At 44.9% G+C, this 22,837-nt stretch overlaps 1 protein-coding gene across 3 annotated transcripts in view; it reads left to right on the top strand.

The window, feature by feature from the left end:
* The window catches only part of LOC124002603 (testis-expressed protein 2-like), a 58,102-nt gene that overhangs the window by 29,901 nt on the left and 5,364 nt on the right, over positions 1-22,837 (top strand). For 2 of the 3 annotated variants that reach the window (XM_046310146.1, XM_046310145.1), the window contains exons 3-9: positions 4,214-5,777; positions 9,916-10,116; positions 10,396-10,738; positions 10,995-11,233; positions 11,432-11,596; positions 12,321-12,420; positions 19,520-19,646. In XM_046310146.1, the coding sequence (XP_046166102.1) occupies positions 4,239-5,777; positions 9,916-10,116; positions 10,396-10,738; positions 10,995-11,233; positions 11,432-11,596; positions 12,321-12,420; positions 19,520-19,646 (2,714 nt within the window). In that variant the 5' untranslated portion in view covers positions 4,214-4,238. The remainder of the gene's footprint in view (positions 1-4,213; positions 5,778-9,915; positions 10,117-10,395; positions 10,739-10,994; positions 11,234-11,431; positions 11,597-12,320; positions 12,421-19,519; positions 19,647-22,837) is intronic. The other variant, XM_046310147.1, reaches the window with a different exon arrangement.

Here is a 22,837-nt window from a genome sequence, read left to right as displayed (position 1 = left end):
GCTATAATAATGGTTAAATGATCATTGAACCACAAAGGTATACAGTTAAATGATCAAGCCTAGGAAGCTTGAGATAAGGACGGACTATATTTGTTAAAGGATGGTTATGTTTGTATGCAGTTATGTTTGTAACTGTTTCTAACAGTTATGTTTGTATGCCAAAGGTATGGTTCTCATTCCAGTATGGCTATCCTACCTGTAGGCAAAAGTATCCTGTGATTGGTCCATTCTACACAGTTGAGTACCCAGTATGCCTACCCCATCCATTGTTTTTATCACTTGCTTGCCATTATTTCCTGAACAAAGTCTCTTGTTTATGGTCAATGACACAAGCAGTCATAAGACAAGCCTGTATTGTGCGTTGTCATGTGTGGGCTGGATGATGACCTCACTGTTTGCTCTCTATCGCCATCCAGACCAAGGGTCATATGATGAAACCAACAAGACATCAGTCCCAAATGTCATTCTGTCCCACACTGTTCAATCCATTCCTAGAATTACAGCTAGGGAATTAGGCCTAGATGGGACAATCTCATTATGTGGATATTTTGGTCCCTCATAGCTTGTTGTGAAGGTGTTTGTTCCCATTCTGTGGCAATCACAGAGAGTACAATCCATCCCACTTTGTTTCTATTTCCGTCCCCACATCAACAAGCTTCAAACAAGCTCCACTTTCTCCTTTTATAAAGGATTTATCTTCAAATAATTAGTCTGGCATTTTATGTATTGCTCTGAGGGGTGTGTGAGTGCATGTGAGAGAAAGACACAGAAAAGGAGGGAGAATGTCAGACACACAGTTTGAATGCTTGAATATGATGTGTGTACGTATGTGTGTGCGTGCGCTCCTGCGTGTGTGCTAGTTGGGAGTTTGTCTGTATCTCACCTGGTGGTGTCACAGTGGGGTTATAATCACTAGGTGTGGGTGGGGTGATCGGCCGGCTGGGAAGGCTGACGCAGAATAAGCACTGAGACTCAGCATGGCATTCTGTCAGCCTCTACCCACTCAACCCTTTCTCTCCTTCTCACTCTGTCTGGGAATGGGAAACAGTGGTTCATATTCAGATAACCATGTAGTCATCTATTCATCCATATAACCGTGCATTCATGTGTACCTGGTAACTTCCAGGAAAGCCTGCATTGATTTTGACGAATCTACCATTCCCCGTCTTTGTTTATTAGGCTACGTTCTAACCTCAAATGTTATTAGTCACATGCGCCAAATGCAAATAGTCTGGGTAGCCATTTGATTAGATGTTCAGGAGTCTTATGGCTTTGGGGTAGAAGCTGTTTAGAAGCCTCTTGGACCTAGACTTGACGGTCTGGTACCGCTTGCCGTGCGGTAGCAGAGAGAACAGTCTATGACAAGGGTGGCTGGAGTCAATGACAATTTTTAGTGCCTTCCTCTGACACCGCCTGGTATAGTGATCCTGGATGGCAGGAAGCTTTGCCCCAGTGATGTACTGAGCCATGCGCACTACCCTCTGGTGCCTTGCGGTCGGAGGCCAAGCAGTTGCCATACCAGGCAGTGATGCAACCAGTCAAGATGCTCTCAACCTGTTCCACTACAGCCACGTTGATGAGAATAGGGGCGTGCTCAGTCCTCTTCCTGTAGTCCACAATCATCTCCTTTATGTCTTGCTCATGTTGAGGGAGAGGTTGCTATCCTGGCACCACTCGACTGTCTCATTGTTGTCAGTGATCAGCCCTACCACTTGTCATCGGCAAACTTAATGACTGTGTTGGAGTCGTGCCTGGCCGTGCAGTCATGAGTGAACAGGGAGTATAGGAGGGGACTGAGCACGCACCCAATGGGCCCCTGTGTTAAGGATCAGCGTGGCGGATGTGTTGTTACCTACCCTTACCACCTGGGGGCTGCCCATCAGGAAGTCCAGTATCCAGTTGTAGAGGGAGGTGTTTAGTCCCAGGATCCTTAGCTTAGTGATGAGCATCGAGGGCAATATGTTATTAAACGCTGAGCTGTAGTCAATGAATAGCATTGTCACATAGGTGTTCCTTTTGTCGAGGTGGGAAAGGGCAGTGTGGAGTGCAATAGAGATGGCATCATCATTGGATCTGTTAGGGTGCTATACACATTGGAATGGGTCTAGGGCACAGGCAGTATGGTGGTCTGCTTGAAACATGTTGGTATTACAGACACAGACAGGGAGAGGTTGAAAATGTCAGTGAAGACACTTGCCAGTTGGTCAGTGCATACTCTGAGTACACGTCCTGGTAATCTGTCTGGCCTGTGGCTCACCTGTTTAAAGGGCTTACTCACATTGGCTGCGGAGAGCGTGATCACACGGTCATCTGGAACAGCTGTTGCTCTCATGGATGTTTCAGTGTTATTTGCCTCAAAGCGAGCATAGAAGTAGTTTAGCTCGTCTGGAAGGCTCGTGTTACTGGGCAGCTCTCGAATGTGCTTCCCTTTTGTAGTCTGTAATGGTTTGCAAATCTGATGAGCGTCAGAGCCGGTGTAGTACGGTTCGATCTTAGTCCTGTATTGAAGCTTTGCCTGTTTGTTGGTTCGTCTGAGTGCATAGCGGGATTTCTTCTAAGCTTCCGGGTTAGAGTCCCGCTCCTTGAAAACAGCAGCGCTAGCCTTTAGCTCAGTGCGGCTGTTGCCTTAATCCATGGCTTCTGGTTGGGGTATGTACGTACGGTCACTGTGGGGAAGACGTCATCGATGCACTTATTGATGAAGCCAATGACTGATGTGGTGTACTCCTCAATGCTGTCTGAGGAATCCCGGAACATATTCCAGTCTCTGCTGGCAAAACAATCCTGTGGCTTAGAATCTGCTTCATCTGACCACTTATTTATTGATCGAGTCACTAGTGCTTCCTGCTTTAGTTTTTGCTTGTAAGCAGGAATCAGGAGGATAGAATTATGGTGAAATTTGCCAAATGGGGGGGTGAGGGTGAGCTTTGTATGAGTAAAGGTGGTGTTTTTTTCCCCATCTGGTTGCACATTTAACATGCTGATAGAAATTAGGTCAAACATATTTAAGTTTTCCTGCATTAAAGTCCCCGACCACTAGGAGCGCCACCTCTGGCTGAGCTTTTTCCTGTTTGCTTATGGCGGAATAGTTCATTGAGTGCAGTCTTAGTGCCGGCCTCAGTCTGTGGTGGTGTCTAGAAATTTCTCTAGGTAGATAGTGTGGTCTACAGCTTATCATGAGATACTATACCTCAGGCGAGCAAAACCTTGAGACTTCCTTAGATATCGTGCATCAGCTGTTATTTACAAAAATATTTGCAGTTCTGATGTCCAGAAGTTATTTTCGGTTAGAAGAGACGGTAGCCACAACATTAGGTACTAAATAAATGACAAAATAAGTTACAAACAACGCAAAGAAACAAATGAAAAAACAATTGGATAGGAACACGTAAAACGTCCGCCGCCTTCTCCAGCCCCATCTTAGGACCATCAACCTTCCTTGCTGCTTTAGCTTCTTGCTTTCTTGTGATATCGTAGACTGTCTCTCTTACGATCGATTCAGTGCTATTTACAGGGATTGCCTTTGTGATTGCTCCCATTAATCATTGCTATAGTAGCCGTGATTTCAGTGTTAGCTACTCACAAACTAGGAAATAGTATCGGCCTCCAGGTTGGTATTTTAGGTTTCTTTCACCAGCCCTGCAAGCCAGCTGGTCCCTCAGTGTGGTGGCCATGCTTGTCAGAAGACTGTGGGTTTCCTGTAAGAGCTGTGTTGGACTCCATCCCCTATCAAAGGAAAGGGCTCAGCCAGGGGAAGTCTTTAAGGGCTTAATTACATTTCCCCTCATTGATTTGGCCCTGCTTTCAAGAAGGATATTATAGGGGCATCTCATAGGATATGGCTACTGTAACTCGGCTTGATTAACTTTTGTTAATTGCTAAGTAATACGCCTTCTAGCCCTGCTATTAGAGTAGGTTCCTTCCCCAAACCTCGTTTTAACAGTCTAATGCCCGTTGTTGAAACCGTTCTTTGTTCTGGCTGAGTTGAGGTTGTTTGATAATGGCACATGGGGACGTCATGTACTATATAGCCTACATGCCTGACATTGCCATCCTGTTTATGTAGGTTCATGTGTGTATTTGCATAGGGCTATGTGTGGTCAATATTAATACCCATTTAACGCCATATACTCTGTAGTATGAGTTTGTTTGGTAATGATACAGTATGTGGACATGTGTGTAACCTTTGCCCTCTCCCTGTCTATCTCCCTAGACTGTGACCCAGCAGGAGCACTGCGATGGCCAGCTGCCACAGTAGCCATGCAGACAACGCCAAAGCTCCTCCTCCCTCAGCCTCACGGCCGCCACCTGTGCCCAAGCTCCACGTCCAGGGCTCACTGTCCCGGAAGTCCATCACCATCCACTTCTCGCCCCTGGGCGAGGAGGAGGAGGAAGAGGAGCTCTATGGGGCAGTTGCGTCCTCTCCTCATCCCCCTGCTGCACCCAAGGAGGACCCAGGCATTGTGAAGGCCCTGGAGGCCAGCGAGGATCTGATCCTTGATGGAGCCGGGTTGAACTCTGAGGCTCAGGCTGCAGTTCTGCCTATGTCATCCTCAACTGGTCCTCAAAGCTCCATTACCTCCACATTACCCTCTGAACCGAAGAGCTCCTCTCCTTCCCCTGCCTCCAACTGTAAATCCACTTCCTCTCCCTCCAAGTCTAGCGGCAAACTTTTCTTCAGCCTGGTCAAGTCTCTATCCTCTGACATCGTCGAGCCTTCTGAGATTGTCTCCATCTCCCCCGCTGCCCCCACTTCCGTGCGCCACCGCCACCCGATGAAAACCCTGGTCAAGTCACTCTCCTCTGACACCTCCCAGGAATCCTCTTCCTCCTCCTCCTCGCCCTACCGCCTCTCGGACTCCCGCCTCCACCTGCAACTCTTCAAGCAATTCACCCAATCCCGTGCCCCGGTGGGTGTTGTTGCCGGGGGTGACTCCAAGACTGCACCCTCCTCGACGCTCACCTCCCCAGACAGCCGCAACTTCTTTAAGGCGTCTGTGGAGGCGAGCATCGAGGACACTAAGCGCCGTTTCTCAGAGGCCATCTACGAGCCTCTCCAGATGTTAAATAAGATCATGGAGGACAAGAGCGGAGGCATTGGCAGCAGTGCCTTCCGGTCCAAAGCGCTCTCGTCCAGTGCTTCGGAGCTCACCTGCCTGGCCTCCCTCAACAACGGCCAACCGGAGAGCAACAACAACTACAGCATCAAGGAGGAGGAAACCGGGGATGACTGGGAGTCCGAGGGAACCGGAAACGGAGCCAGCTTGCCAAATCCCACCGCTGACACCAGTCACACCAGAAGTCCTAAGATGTCCTCCTCCGTTTCCGCCTCTCTCGGCCTGGACAAGTGCTCCATGTCGGCCCTGGCCAAGCTGGAGGATGAGGACTTCTGTGTCCTGTCTAGTGAGGACTTTGAGGATACCGACGGGGATTATGTTGACAGAACGAACAATACATGCAGCCAAGTGAGACTTCCCTCTAGTGGCAGTCCGGAACTATGCAGTGACGACAAGTCAGAGGGAGAAGATCCACCACCCAGCATTCCACACTACACCCTGATCATCATCACAGCGCTGGTCTACGGGTACTTCGTGTTGCCCCTGCCCACCTACGTTGGGGGTATGCTGCTCGGAGTGGGACTAGGGTTCATGCTAGCTATTGCTGTGGTGTGGTTGGCCGGACCCAAGCCTTCTGGCAATCGCTCCAGACATCCCAGACACCAGGGGAGGCTGTGGAACATGGCCCAGATGGGCATCAAAGAGCCAAACATCTTCAAGGTGAGGAACTCCATGGTCTTCTAACCCCTCCTCAGGGACCCCCAGATGTTTCACAATTGAGTTGTACCCCGGAAATACCACTCCGGATTCACTAAGCAAGGGCTTAATGATTAGTCGCGAAGTGGGATCAGTAGTGCTAGCTCTGGAATAGAGCAAATTCATTGGGCAGTCTGGGGATCCCAGAGGGGAGGTTTGTAATCACTGTAAAAACCAATTAACTGAAGATATGCCGAAATCCATGGTCACACGAATAGGCAGTGGTACTGAACACAGCCCCAGAAATGAAAGATTCATAACACCATGTCATTATTACCTAGCTAATGGCCGGATTTCTATTTGTTAACAATGAGAGACCTGCTGTGGTAAGGCATCACGTTGAACTTTCCCAATACTTGTGTTATATCAGAGCAAATCTGTTTTCGACCGAACATTAGAGAGATCGATTTCTCAAGGTTGACCTGTAATTCACTAGCCTTGATCTCATTAGTGTTCATTGTAAATTTAAGAAGAAGCTGGATGACCGTCTTGTAGCCTGGTCTTTAATAGCTGAAAATTATTATTTTAGTTCCTGCTGTTGTCAATGTAATACTGTTTTCATAAAAGCACCTTTAAAATACTTTCACATGAAACTTCTAATATTCCCAGATTTTTCAGAAATCCTAGTTGGAGGATTTCCTCCCTGCTTATTCTCTCCTAATTCCAGGAATCCTCCAACTGGTGACTTCTTAAAGAACCTGGGAATTTGGGAATTGTGCAAACCTTGTAGAGAATGAATTGTAAGAGCACCGTGAAGTAGGCCTAGATCAGGTCTCTTTTTAGACTGACTGATCACCTACATGTAACTGACAAAATAAAGGCAACACCAACAAAAGTGTCTTAACAGGGCGTTGGGCCAACGTGAGTTGCCAGATCAGCTTCAATGCACCTTGGCATGGATCCTAAAAGTGTCTGGAACTCTATTGGAGGGATGCGACACTATTCGGACATGGGAAATTCCTTAATTTGGTGTTATTTTGTTGATGGTGGTTGAAAATGTCTCAGGTGCTGCTCCAGAATCTCCCATAAGTGTTCAATTGGTTTGAGATCTGGTGACTGAGATGCACACAGACACCCTACCCTTTGAGACCCCACTTTCAAAGTCACTGAGATCTCTTCTAGACATTGTAGCCAAAATAATGGCACAAGGGCACTAAGCATGATGGGAAGACAATTTCTTAATTAACTCAGGAACCTCACCTGTGTGGCACCACCTGCTTTCAATATACTTTGTATCCCTCATTTACACAAGTGTCCTTTATTTTGGCAGTTACCTGTACAATGTTTCAGCACCCATCATGATCCTTGACTGGCTTAAAGGCATACTTCGGGACTTTAGCAATGAGCTGATTTATCTACTCCCCCAGAGTCAGATAAACTAGTGGATACCATTTCTGTGTCTCTGTGCCCAGTATGAAAAGTTCCAGGTAGTTTTGCAAACTAATGCTAACTAACGTTAGCGCAATGACTGGAAGTCTATGGGTATCTGCTAGCATCCTCTCACAGCCTCTTCTATTATCCTCCTCTAGACTACTGACTAGTCTCTAGACAAATGCAGATGCCTGTTGTGACAGACCACATAAAGTGCCATTCAGAGAAGAAATACACCTATTTGAGCATCAAATGAGATCGTCTCGCTCACCACTTTGATGTCAGAGGGAACAAAAGAGTGAGGCTCAGAGGCAAATATACCTCATCCTCCATTGTTAGCGCTAATAGACAATAAATTACCTGAGGGGGGTTGTTTTAGCACTAGCCAGCTGCCTCATTCAGCAGCATTAGCACTCAAATGGATCAGACAGACCATACCCACTGTGGCTATATATCATACTCAAAGCCTGTTAGCCTACTTCTCTTCACTGCTAATGCCCTCCATAGCTTGCCAGACAGTAATAGACTCTGTGGTAGAGTGGTCACCCCACGTCCCGTGGCCCTCTTCCAAATGATGTCACCTCTGGACTGGCTGTGAAGGCCAGTCGGTCAGTCGCATAATATAATGGAGAGGGTTCACTGTCTTGTTTGACCCCCACATATTGGAAAGCTGATGATAACATCACCGGCAGACAGCACACAAGCACATTAACTGTCAGGCTTTACTGTCCTGGGCTTGGCCTTGTCAGTCAAAGGGACAGTGAATGGTGGTGTTTGGGACACAAAAGGGATAGGCTTTGTTCATGACTAAAATATGAGAATTTGGTGACAACGGTGTCTTCTCTCTTTCTGTGTCTCGCTCTCTTTCTCTCATTCTCTCACATTCCCTCTCTGTCTCTCTTTTTTTCTGTCTCTCGCTCTCTCTCTCTCTCTCTCCCTCCTCACCCTCTTCATGTCTAGCTGTAGGAGCAATAGAACCAGCACATCTAGGCCTATATCAAGTTTCCTGCTGGAGACTTGTGTGTCTGTGATGGCAAAGCTCTAGGGGCCGTCTTGATCTCTGCGAAGAGGAAGGGACGAGATGCGACTGGAAGGTTGCATCCTAAATGGCACCCTATTCCCAATATAGTGCACTACTTCAGACTCAGCTGACGAGGAGAAGAGGCAGCGAGTTACTAGATGACTGCTGTCGCGATTTTACTATCCTCTTCATTCTACTGCCGTTGGATGATGATTGTCTTAGTGGTTCAAGGCCAAACCGGCAATTAAATATTTCACATGGTGGCATGAAATAACGTGAACAATATGCACTGGTTGTAAAAGCGATGATAGCAACTAGGAGCACTATACCTAACAGTGCAGACCATCAGGGTTGAGGTGAAGTCGTGGATAGTTGTGTGTTTGAGTCTGTGATGGCATCACCGTTGTTTGAAGGTTAATCATTTTAGAAGTTACTGTTCCCGTCTGTGGCATAGGGCATGTCCAGGGATTTAGACAGACTTCATTTCCACCCCTTAGATTTGATTACGCCTAGTAGTTTAATGAAGCTGTTGGTAGCAGTGACATTAACACACACACACACACACACACACACACACACACACACACACACACACACACACACACACACACACACACACACACACACACACACACACACACACACACACACACACACACACACAGTGTGCAGTCTAAGCCAGCAGGAGTGATTTCTGAGGGGAAAACATCTAGATAAATCAACACAGTTCATTTTCTACCATAAAGTTTTATAATTGACATCTACACCAAATATGTTTGGAAGCTATTTTTCAAAAACAAATGATGACCTTTTTACCCACCAAACTACATCATTTTGGTCTAACTACACACATGGTGCGCCCTAGCTCACAAAGGGACTGGCTTTTCATTTGAATTCTTATTGTATGTTCATCATTTGAAATGACAACGCAAACAAACCCAGGAAAGGAGCCGAAAGGCTATCTACTAAGCCAAAGAGACTCAGGCTCAGGTCCATTGACAAGACATGTTTCATATTTCTCAGCAGCCTACTTTGAGCATTACCAAAGCCATCTTATCTGTTCCAGACCATTTCTACACACACACCGGAGTTGTGATCTCAATTTTGACACAATGATTGTGATCTAGTTTCTATACGTTGACGGAATCGGATGTTCATGCATTTAACATTAATTTGCTTTGTCAGGTGCCTAGAATCATCGTAGTGTCTTTCCGGAAGGGTTCAGCAGTACTGGAGGTTCATACAGGGCATTCAGAAAGTCTTCAGACCCCTTGACCTTTTTCTCATTTTGTTGCTTCACAGCCTTATTGTAAAATGGATGCAATTATTTATTTGTCTCATCAGTCTACACACAGTACCCCATATTGACAAAGTGAAAACAGGTTTTTATAAATGTTGTAAATGTATTCAAAAATATATATATATTTACATAAGTATTCAGACACTTTGATTCCATTGATCATCCTTGAGATGTTTCTACAACTTGATTGGAGTCCACCTGTGGTAAATTCAATTGATTGGACATTATTTGGAAAGGCACACACCTGTCTATATATGGTACCACAATTGACAGTGCATGTCAGAGCAAAAACCAAGCCATGAGGTCGAAGGAATTGTCCTTAGAGCTCCGAGACAAGATTGTGTCGATGCGCAGATCTGGGGATGGGTACCCAAAAAATGCCTGACTAATTTCTCTATCTCATCCTGCAGGGCTGGATGAACGAGATAGTGAACTACGACCCGGAGACATACCACGCCACTCTGACCCACTCTGTGTATGTGAGACTAGAGGGCTCCATCCTGCGCCTGTCCAAACCCAACCGCAATATCGCCCGGCGGGCCACGCATAACGAATCCAAGCCCGACGTCAGCTACATCAGCCAGAAGATCTACGACCTCACTGACAGCAAGGTGGGTGCATTTCTGCCTAGGTATAGATCTTAGATCAGCTTCCCCTACCCCAATCCTAACCGTAACCATTTTAATGTGTAAAATGCAGATTGACCCACGATCAGCTACGGGCGGGGGTGAAGAGGGGTTGTGGGTGTATGTGTCACCATCTGCTATATATTACATATAGTATATGTGGTGTGTGTACTTGGCCTTTGGTCTTGGAGTCCATTTCAGTTTTAAGTTCCCATTAGGCCACACACACACCCAACTCAATCAATCCTTGTATTCCCTCTGTAGATCTTTCTGGTTCCCCAGAATCTGGCCAGGAAGCGCGTGTGGAACAAGAAATACCCTATCTGCATCGAGCTGGCCAAGCAGGACGACTTCATGTCCAAGGCAGAGGGCGACCGCAGCGAAACCACAAACGAGAGAACCACGACCACAGGAGAGGCCACCGCGGTGACGGAGGAGGCCAAAAGGTCCTGTGGTCCAGAGCTGACCCTGTACCTGTTTGGTCGGACAGGGAGGGAGAAGGAGGAGTGGCACCGGAGGATCCTGCTGGCCTCCAAGCCCCCCAAGACGGGGATGACGAGAGCCACCAGTCTGCAGGGGATTAAGACCGGTCAGTGGATTGATCTAGGTGACACACACACTCACGGACCAACTTACACGCACATTCTTCCATACTAGTTATTTACAGGAAGTTGTTACTTGTTGAGTCTCTTAATTCAACAATCATGTCTGGCGCTAGCATGCTTGCACATATATAGTGTGACAATGTGAATGCACCTGAGGAAAGTGCAAGACTACATTTGTATTTCATAATGCACATGTAATATTTTGATCTAGCTGCTTCTTTATAATATCTTGTTCACCTTTGACCCCCCCACCGTCAGCCTTGAACTCTCACAGCCGCAGCAGCAGCCGCAGCAGTCTGGACGAGGTGCTAGCGTCTCAGCCAAGGACCAAGGACTCAACAGCAGGCGTAACAGCCAAGACCAAGTCCCTACTGGACTACAGTGTATACATGGCCACCCTGGTGCCCCCGGAGACTGGCACTGCCACTGCCACCCCCGTCGCTGCCACTAGTCCCGTAGTCCAGAGTCCACAGAGTAGCCCTGGGTTGGGCAAGAAGGTATACCATCAACACTCCCTTATTTATTTTTTTGTGTCTTAAAAAAAAAGAAAATACTTTACTGTACTATACTCTATTATTAAATTAATAATTTGTTTTTATTATACATCATTTCAGTAAATTAATCCAATTACAGTGCTAAGTTAAAGTTTATCATGCTTCCTTATTTTTCTCCTCGTGTCCCTGCCTCCCTACTAGTTGCTGAGCAGCAGCAGCTTTGTCCCTGTCTTGGTGCTGGGGGAGGAGGAGCCTGTTGCCTGGGTGAACTCTCTGATTGGCCGGGTGGCATGGGACTTTCTGGGCGAGCCCTACTGGGCCGACGTGGTCTCGAAGAAGATCCAGATGAAACTCAGCAAGATCCGGGTGAGTGGCCTTTGACCTCTTGCCTCTCACCTATGGCCCTGTTGTGACAAACTGCTTGTGTGCTTAAGAGCATTCTTACACTGTTGTATATGTACTGTATTCTGTTACCACTGAGCTCCAGAAGGGATGAAGAAGAGGGAGAGTGCAAGGTTTATTTGGCTCAGAAGAAGAGTAGAGAGCGAGAATGGGCCATGCATGACTAATAATGAAAAAACAAAATAAAAATTGACCAGGGGACTTAATGCCTCACAGTGGATCCTTCCGACTCTGCAGGGACACACACCACACACACACACCCACTCTCTAAATGTCAGACACTTCCGCTGTGCAGCCCCGCCACAGGACTCAGAGACTCCACACTGGGCTCAGAGAGAGACCCTCATTCCTCTCTCTCTTCATCCCTGTTTTGTATCCTGGTCCTTCGATTACCCCCATTGTTTCATCTTTGGAGTTGTTACTAGCCCCACGATAGCTCTTCGTCTGGTCATATTCCCAATGTCATGTGGTGATGTTGGCTGTTAGTCTTGTTGTCTCAGCTAGCCGGCGTGAGGGAGTCGATAGGGGCCTTTGTGGCAGAAGAGAATGACTAGTAGAATGTGGGAGATGTCGAAGGAGCGAGTGAGTGGCCTGTTACCATCAACCTCTAACTTGCACTTACTATCCCCTGCAGCTGCAGATTGTGTGTGTGTAAAGAGATCTGCTTGACTGTTTCCTTCTCCTCCAGCTCCCCTACTTCATGAACGAGCTGACCCTGACAGAGCTGGACATGGGCGTGGCCACTCCCAGAATCCTTGGCGCCTCCAAACCCTCAGTGGACCATCAAGGCAAGAACCCTGGATGTGTGCTACTGTACTGTCCATCAACCAAATCCTGACCAATGAAGATCATTGCAATACATTGTGTTTATACACGCACTCAAACACACATACTCTGCCACTAACACACTCGCTCAGCCATGCTCCCACTGTGCAATGTGGTTTGAATTCTACTTCACACCGCCCCTGCGTTGCAATTGATCCCCTCCGCTGCGTGGTGACATTGTGGCAGAGCCGTGCTGTGCAATCTGTTTATTAGAATCACTGTTTCATTCAGGAAGGCCCTTTACGAGAAGGCATGAACTGTAGATTCAGGCCAGCATGGCTCTCTATAAACATACGGGCAGTTTTGTGGGTGTTTGTATGTCGTGTCTTGGAATTATTGCAATCAAAAGGAGAGACCTCCCACATTTCTTCAAGACACATCAACTTTATTATTTAATTCCATCAGTAATGGAGCTTGTCAACGAGCACCCCCCCCCCCCCGTAGTTGATTCATTGAGAGCCCAAACAGCAGGACTAAGCCACAGCATTTTATAGTAACGTCCATCCTCCTGGATGTTCAGGACAAATCACAGATGAGAGAATTTCTTCAAAGGCACATTTTGCTCTCATGCAACAGACGTCAAGATTTACTGCTCGCTTGTACAAAAATGCTAACGCAACCTAGAATAAAAAATATTTTATTTTGAAAGAAACTGGAGATTAGTTCTCCCTGTTACCGACAGACAAATACAGACACTAATCATGAAATGGAATAGAAATCCCCTATTCTGTTGCATAAAACAACCATTTTATGCAATAACAGTATTATAACAATCTTGTCATTTCTGTTCTGACAGGCGCAGTGTTTATTTACATCCTCTGATTTATTCGCATTACGTCGCTACTGTTTAACACATGTACATTTTCTCTCTTTGCTCTGTCCTAGTACGGACGTGTCGGTGTGTTTTTGTGATGACTCCCCACCGCTCCCTTATCCAGCCCCTTTCTCTGATTAATAAGATTGTAATATTAGGGCTCTGTCATAACCCCTGGACCAGGGGACAGCAACACCACTGAGAGACACCGTGTAATGCTAGCTAACCGTGCTAACAACGACCAAGCGACCACAATGACACAGTAGGTCATTCATTGAACGAGACGCCAGACTGGTCCGTGTCGGTGATGACTTTATGCTTCCATTCTATATTGTAAGACTAAGAATTGTAACATTTACATTCATCAACAGGAGGAGCATTTCCAATCCCAGTAGGGGCAATACCTCAACTCAATGAATATATCTATTAAGAAGAATTTGATCATTATGTTCCACAGGAGTCTACCCAATCCTGATAGGCGTTTACTCACTCAATATCACTCATTGACAACATTATCGACGAGTACCGTGCTATGTTAATCAAGCTCTTGTTTAGAATATTATGCTACTGTGATGGAATGTGTTTTGCGGGAAAATGCCTTACTAAGTACAATGTAATCAAGTCCTGAGCTGTTGAGTGGGTCACATGGTTATCTGTTAGACTGAGTAAATAAAGGCTGAGGTACACTAGAGGGGCCATAGACTTGGCTGTTAGTTGCACGACCAGCTTCTCAGTACAAACACACTGCAGTTTGTAGAGTACAGTTGAGCAGAAGTTTGGACGGTACATAATATGAATCAGCTCATAATATGAATATGCCTCAACTTTAGTGGAGTGACTGTCGGTTGGTTGCTTTCTAGCAGAAGTGGAGTGTCTCTCGTAACATCTAACCGTCAAGGCACCTTACCTTTCGTATTTGCACAGTAGGTAATCATTATTGGGTGCATACACAGCACATGTCATTTCTGGGTACATACACCCTTAATGAAGTTATGCCCCACAGTGTAGATTTTCTTGCATCTTATTAGTGTGTGAATATTAGGAGAGATGGTTTCATGTGACATGTAGATCAGGTACTTTACATTCTAGCAATTGCCAAAGATGACTGGCCCACTGAAGGCCCCACTCCATTGGGGCATGGCCCTCCTATGGCCTCCATCCTATGGCCTCGAATTTTAATTGATGTCATCCTCTCTTTTAAATTGCATATTCAATAACTTACAAAAACAATTGAGGCTGAAATGGTGAATTTTATCTTAGGCATAAGGCCTAAGCTACATTTTTGCCTTTACTAGACTATGGGGATATTTTATATATGAATGCTTCCGCTCAGTGTTTGAGATCAATTGACACCCTTTACCATGGAACTTTGAGATTTATTTTAAACTGCAAAACCCTTGTGCACCACTGCACTTTGTATACCAGGGTTGGCTGGCCTTCTCTAGTCACTCGTAGGCTCAATCACTGGTATACTTTTAGTTATGCCAGCAGTATACCACCCTGCATACCACTGCTGGCTTGCTTCTGAAGCTAAGCAGGGTTGGTCCTGGTCAGTTCCTGGATGGGAGACCAGATGCTGCTGGAAGTGGTGTTGGAGGGTCAGTAGGAGGCACTCTTTCCTCTGGTCTAAAAAAAATATCCCAATCCCAGTGATTGGGGACACTGCCTTGTGTAGGGTGCCGTCTTTCGGATGGGACGTTAAACGGGTGTCTTGACTCTCTGAGGTCCATTAAAGATCCCATGGCACTTATTGTAAGAGTAGGGGTGTTAACCCCGGTGTCCTGGCTAAATTCCCAATCTGGCCCTCAAACCATCACGGTCACCAAATAATCCCCAGTTTACAATTGGCTCATTAATCCCCCTCCTCTCCCCTGTAACTATTCCATCGTTGCTGCAAATGAGAATGTGTTCTTAGTCAACATACCTGGTAAAATAATGGATAAATTAAAAAAAATACAAATCCAGTTTGGGTTTACTAACTTTTTATTTTGGGCATTTTTATTTTTCAGAAATGTGGTGGGTACTCTCTTCGTTCGCTGGACTTTATCCTGCTAACTGTTCCAAATGTCCGAACTGGATTTGGTAAAAGGGCTTTTATGTACTCTGCACCATCGTCTTGGAACGCCTTAAAAAATACTTTTAAACTGGAAGAACTTGTCCCGATTGGTGTCAATGTTTTTAATTTGCTGTTTTTGCTCTTTTATACTCTTGTGAATTCTATGGTTTTTACTAGATTACTTGTAGTTTTTCATGTTTGTCTGTAATTTTTGTAATGACTTGGTGCTGCCTATCTTGGCCAGGACGCTCTTGAAAAAGAGATTTTAAATCTCAATGAGCCCTTCCTGGTTAAATATAGGTGAAATGAATAAATTAGCTAGGGCCCAGTCTTGAATCTGCTTCCCCATGGGGCTGAGTTACAGACAAGAAGAGTTGAACACTAGTGAAAGAATGTGTGTTTCTGTCTGGCAGTTGGATTGTCGATTCTCTACACTACCCATCTTTCTTTCATTCTACCAGTTTCTCTGTTCCTCTCATACCATTTCTTCCTCTTTTTGCCAAACACTCTCTGTCTCTGTCTCTCTGTATCTACCTGCTGTTCCTCTGAGTCACTGCCTCCAGTGTTTTGTCATTTCTATTACCCGGCGCTCTGAGACTTAATGGGAGAGGAAATGGATTCCACCACAGGCTGAGGGGAACCGATTCTGTTGGATCGGAGTTGGAGGAATGCACTTCCACTACACTCAGGGGGACTGGGTTATGTTCATTAGTCACCAAACAGTAAAGTATTGAGTGAAATGGGGAGGGGCTACTTACTCTTTTCCAATAAGAATGAACACAACCCAGGCTTCCACAGACAACCATTTTTTTTGTGGGTTGTTAATTGTGTTTTTGTGTGAGTTATGGGTTTAAAGAGTAATCAGCATTCTGGGAAAATACTGTGTTATTGCCTGATGTTTTGCAGTGGAAGATGTTGTCAATGATATAGTGGTTCGATCCAACTAGGTTACAGAGTCCCACTATCTCGCAACCTAATGTTACTTAGTAATGATCATATGCTGCAACCGTTTCGAAATAGGCCCCGAAGTAAGTAGGGATTAGGTCAATATTGAACTCTCACGAACAGTAGAATTTGCTGACGAATCTATCTGGAAAACCTCATTCATTTTACATCAACAAATAACCTTAAATTCATTACATTTTCATCTCTGAAACTTTATTTTATATTTTGGCCACCCCCACCCTGACCACTGAATACCACTGTTCTAGACTGAGGCTAACACACAGCTGAACTGGCAATGTGCAGGTTAACAGACACATATTTGCTAGAGTTCACCAACGTTTCAATCATTTTCATTGGAACAAGAGTATGCAACTATAATCTTTCTTAAGGAAAAGATTCCTCTAGCTTACATTCTAAAGAAATGTTTATATAATCCAGGACTATTAGAGAGGCCCAGTCTGTCCTCCAGGCAGCTCAAGGTCTCTGCCTTCTGCCCTTACTGGAAACTGCTTGGCAACCACGATCAATAAAACTCACTGGCAGTGGAATAGACGGTGGACCTAAGGACCCACATCTTTCTCTCGGTCGGTCTGTCTGTCTGTCTGGTCCTGCTCTGCTCATCTGTCTCGTCACCATTCCAGCTCACCCCAATTAGGACAGAGTTGGTCGTTCAATACATCTCTCGCAGCTAGCGATTTGGTGCTCCTCCCCCCACGCTATCGGCCTTGCCCTCCCTTAACCCCTAACGCTGTCGGGCACAGCCTTATTATCACCAGGGCCACACAGGGTTTGGCAAGGGCCACAAGTCCCCTGGCTTTCTCTCTCTCGCACACACCATGGGGATGTGGTCTGAGTGGACAGGGCTGGGGCGCGTTTCTGTACGTTTTGCGTTGTCTTGTGGTCACTTAGCACAGCTAACGTTCAGGCTTGGCGAGGACGCTGTGGAGAAAGAAGCGCAACTTCTCCAATTCTCTGAGAGTGTTCACCCTGTAGGTGAATGGTGTCACTAGTTGGTTTTCATGCATAGTTCCTCGTTTTTTCTACCTGCTGTGTTTCTGTGAAATCAACAGGAACAGTGAGGCTACAGGTCAACTCAAATGTTACTGTTCATGATTTTTCTCTCTTAAGCTTAGTCCTAGGTAAATTACCTTGGATGAAAGCCCACTAAAAAACTGGCCAACAATAGTTGAAAATGTATATAATACTCTATGCTAATTACGTTTGTACCAAAACTTTATCTGTCTAGTTATCAAGTCTCTTTTAGCTGTAAGTAAACCTAACCTCTTTCATTTCAAAGCAGTGTAGTGCCATACAGGAGACATACAGTTGTCTTTCTGTACACAGTGTTCTAAAACACGCCATGATAAAGGCCCTGTGATATAGAGGATGTGTGTTATTCAATTACAGACTCATACAGAGCTTCACTGTTCATTGAAGGATCTCTTTACTTCGCTCCCTTCGTCTTTCCCTCGATCCTAGTCTCCCAGTCCCTGCCGCTGAAAAACATCTCCACAGCATGAATGTGCCACCCTCATGCTTCACTATAGGGATGGTATTGGCCAGGTGATGAGCGGTGCCTGGTTTCCTCCAGACTTGAGGCTTGGCATCAGGCCAAGGAGTTCAATCTTGGTTTCATCAGACTAGAGAATCTTGTTTCTCATGATCTGAGAGGCCTTTATAGGTCATGTGCCTTTTTACTGTGGCTTACGTCTGGCCACTCTACCATAAAGGCCTGATTGGTGGAGTGCTGGTTGTCCTTCTGGAAGGTTCTCCGATCTCCACAGAGGAACTCTGGAGCTCTGTCAGTGACCATCAGGTTCTTGTTCACCTCCCTGTTCTTCTCCTCCGATTGCTCAGTTTGGCCGTGCGGCCAGCTCTAGGAAGTATTGGTGGTTCAAATCTTTGTCCATTTAAGAACGATGGAGGCCACTGTGTTCTCGGGGACCTTCAATGCTGCAGACATTTTTTGGTACCCTTCCCCTGATCTGTGCCTCGACACAATCCTGTGTCGGAGCTCTACGGACAATTCCTTCGACCTCATGGCTTGGTTTTTTAATTTGAATTGAAATTACCACAGGTGGACTCCAATCAAGTTGTAGAAATATCTCAAGGATGATTAATGGAAACCGGATGCACCTGAGCTCAATCTCTCATAGCAAAGGGTCTGAATTCTTATCTAAATAAGGTATTTCTGTTTTCACTTTGTCTTTATGGGTTATTGAGTGTAGATTGACGAGGAAAGAAATGAATTTAATACATTTTGGAGTAAGGCTTTAACTTAACAGAATGTGGAAAAAGTAAAGGGGTCTGAATACTTTCTGAATGCACCGTATGAGTCTGTGTGTCATCTATTGATCGACTGTCTGATTAAGCCGGTTAGAATTCCCATCATTCCTGCTGTGGGAGAGATACAACTGGTGTGTTAGTGTGAAGGCTTACTGTGTTGCTAAGAGAGAGTGTATGGTCTCTCACTAACGCACATACACGCCTGCATCATCTATCAACCCAGGAGTGCCCCCTAGTGGTGTAAAGTGGCTCTCTCCCAAAGTACAGTTCCATGATGTGCGTGTGTGTTACCGTGTATGTGCTAGTGTGTGTCTGTATTCCCGTGCTGCTGTGTAATAGTGTGTGTGATGGTCCCCCTGTTCGGAGAACCCAGGTCTGCCCCATGTGAGGGAGGCTTTGGGCCGGGGCCTTGATAGGGTATTTCTCTAACCCAGATTAACAGAGCTGGGGCTTTCAGAAGAGACTCATGTTTATGCAGCGAGCAGCACCCCGCTGACATCAAACGAGCCCTGTGAGGGGTATCGCACGGTGTCCAACTGTTTCCCCTCTGTTCAAAGGGTCATGTGATCTCTCTCTTTTTGTATCCCTCACTTCGGTTCTCTTCCACTGTCTGGCAATAGTGTCCTGGAGCATTCGCCACAGATTGAGAACCTTTAGCCAGATCGACTCAACTTTAGGCTCTGCAGATCTGGAAAGTTCATCACTTACTGTAGTTTCCAATGAATTGACCTGAAGCGTTGCTATTTGTCTTCATGCTACGGTCAATGGTGGTAGATTACTGTTCAATGCTGGGTCAAGTAGTTTGCTTTGTCAACGTGATCATCTAATATGTGTTCCTCCACTCCATTGGCATTCTTCCAAACCGAGATGTGTAATTTCGACTACACACACAGGAACACACGCACACAGACTTGTCATCGCCTGCCCTACACACACACCAACCTCTGTCTGTCTCCCCCAGGTCTGTGGTTTGACTTGGAGATTTCGTACAGCGGCTCCTTCCTGATGACCCTGGAGACTAAGATGAACCTGATCAGACTGGGGAAGGACGGAGATGGCGTACGCATCAGAGACATCAGCAAGGATGGGTAAGGGGATGGAACGGTCCTCACTAAACACAACACTGACTGGTGTGTGACCTACTCTAATAATGATTTATAAACTTTCATTCTAGGTTTACAGTGTAGGGTTAACAGTATTTTAACTATGAAACATTGAATGAACATAATTACTCTCGAAGGTGGTTGCACAGGGTGGAATAACCTTCATTTCCCACAGTAAACATTTGTGTAGCCATATGGGAAGTATGAGACATTCTCTTCACTATCCAGTGGGATATTAACCTTATTAATAGCTGCTTTGTTGACAAATTTGCACTGACGTTCTTGAAACAACTGTTAAAGGTTTACACCGTTTTCCACCTCTGAACACATAATGAGAGAATTAGCTTTCCACAGGATCAGGGGTTTAGCGACCTGTTCTCTTAACTGGTCTTCTGTACACTCTCCCTTTTTCTCTGTCGTTCCTGGACGCACCCTTACATGGATATTTCCTTCACCTGGTGAGTGCTGAGTTTCTCTGGGGCCTTCTCGTTTCCATTTTCCATTTCAATCTGTTTTTGTGGTCATTTCATTACCGATGGCTTCCATCCCATCTAACTGACATTGGGGATCTCAAGAGGACGCATCAATCCATACTCAGTGTTTTCCATTAGCGCCGGCTGATGCTGTCGGCTAATCAGCCAGCTAGACTCATTTGTAGCTTGCTACATTTTCCATTTCATATTAACTAGGTTACTTTTCATTTTAAAAGTTTCAATTCGCTAGTCCGTTGAGCCCTGTCCCGCTCGAATGAACCATATGATTATTTTACAGATCTATTGATAGGATAGGCTCCTGTCAGAAAGCGAGCGATGACCGGAAACGCAGCAGAGAGGAAGAGTCGAAGCGAGAGGTTTCACCCTCTCCAAAATCTTTCTAAAATAAACCCAATGCGTTTCTATGGGATTATTTTAGACCTAAGCTTGTCGCTTGTCTTCCCTTGTTTGGGACGACTCCCCCCATTGGTAGGGAGCATCTTGTCATTATATACAGATCTCTGGTTGCAGTTAAATTCCTTTACACGGAGTAGGTAGAGAGAGTGATGCTTGTGAAATCCAGGACTTAGTCTATTTTAATTTCTGACACACATTTCTTTTGGGTGTTTCCACATAGCCAGCCACGCGGAGTCGTGGAACGTTGTAGACCATTTACTGTGCATTGATTAATAACTGAACAGCAAGTGTTTACTAGTTTATCATAGGTGTCAAACTGACTGAATATAGTCCTTCTCCTATATACCTTTGCCATTCATAAATCACACAACGTGGTTATATGTACATGGTATCACATGGGGACAAGTAAACCAAAGGATTTCCTAGGTTTCCTTTCCTAGGATGTCGTGTCTTGCCAGACAGTGACGCTGAAGTGAGTGACTCTCGTCTGTCAGTTGTAGCCTACCGAATCGCATCAGTGAGAGAGTCGTTCACTTGTCTCCCTAATTTTCATAGGCTACTGATAGGCCGAGGCTTTTTGCCGCTTACATGCAGACAAATTATGAAAACATTCGATGAAGATGGCGATTCATCATTTCAGAAACAATAGGTAGTGGAGAGCCTCATTCTGGTCCAAATATGATAATTAGGGCCCTCACAAAATGCAGGCATTAAAATGGAATTCAACAATATTTTAAAAACTACATGTATTGAACTGTAATTACTTTTCCCAAGTTTATCATAAGACATGAACTAGAGGTGGACAGATTATGATTTTTCAACGCCCATGCCGATTATTGGAGGACCAAAAAAAAAAGCAGATACCGATTTAATCGGACTATTTAAAAAATATATATTTGTAATAATGACAATTACAACAATACTGAATGAACACTTATTTGAACTTAATATAATACATCAATAAAATCAATTTAGCCTAAAATAAAATGAAACCTGTTCAATTTGGTTTAAATAATGCAAATACAAAGTGTTGGAGAAGAAAGTAAAAGTGCAATATGTGCAATGTAAAAAAAGCTAACGTTTAAGTTCCTTGCTCAGAACATGAGAAGAATATGAAAGCTGGTGGTTCCTTTTAACAGGAGTCTTCAATATATTCAATATATTCCCAGTTAAGAAGTTTTAGGTTGTAGTTATTATAGGAATTGTAGGACAATTTCTCTCTATACGAGAGAACGCACTAAAGTGCTGTTTGAATGAATGCTTACGAGCCTGCTGGTGCCTACCATCTGTCAGACTGCTTTATAAAATTATAGACTTAATTATAACATAATAACACACAGAAATACGAGCCTTAGGTCATTAATATGGTCGAATCCGGAAACTATCATCTCAAAAACAAAACGTTTATTCTTTCAGTGAAATACAGAACCGTTCCGTATTTTATCTAACAGGTGGCATCCATAAGTCTAAATATTCCTGTTACGTTGCACAACCTTAAATGTTATGTGATAATTACGTAAAATTCTGGCAAATTAGGCGGCCCAAACTGTTGCATATAGCCTGACTCTGCGTGCAATGAACGCAAGAGAAGTGACACAATTTCACCTGGTTAATATCGCCTACTAACCTGGATTTCTTTTAGTAAAATATGCAGGTTTAAAAATGAATACTTCTGTGTATTGATTTTAAGAAAGACATTGATGTTTATGGTTAGGTACAGTCGTGCAACGATTATGCTTTTTTCGCAAATGCGCTTTTGTTAAATCATCCCCCGTTTGGCGAAGTTGGCTGTCTTTGTTAGGAAAAAATAATCTTCAGAGTTCGCAACGAGTCAGGTTAGCAGGCAATATTAACTAAATATGCAGGTTTAAAAAATATATACTTGTGTATTGATTTTAAGAAAGGCATTGATGTTTATGGTTGGGTACATATTGGAGCAACGATAGTCCTTTTTCGCGAATACGCACCACACCACATATGCAACGCAGGGCACGCTAGATAAACTAGTAATATCATCAACCATGTGTAGTTAACTAGTGATTATTATTGATTGTTTTTTTATAAGATAAGTTTAATGCTAGTATCAACTTACCTTGGCTTCTTACTGCATTCGCGTAACAGGCAGTCTCCTTGTGGAGTGCAATGTAATCAGGTGGTTAGAGAGTTGGACTAGTTAACTGTAAGGTTGCAAGATTGAATCCCAGAGCTGACAAGGTAAAAATCTGTCTTTCTGCCCCTGAACAAGGCAGTTAACCCACCGTTCCTAGGCTGTCATTGAAAATAAGA

The sequence above is a fragment of the Oncorhynchus gorbuscha genome, linkage group LG18, assembly GCF_021184085.1.
Source record: "Oncorhynchus gorbuscha isolate QuinsamMale2020 ecotype Even-year linkage group LG18, OgorEven_v1.0, whole genome shotgun sequence".
Lineage (NCBI taxonomy): Eukaryota > Metazoa > Chordata > Actinopteri > Salmoniformes > Salmonidae > Oncorhynchus > Oncorhynchus gorbuscha.
The sequence above is the reverse complement of the archived record's forward strand: the minus strand, read 5'-3'. Positions and strand labels throughout refer to the sequence as shown.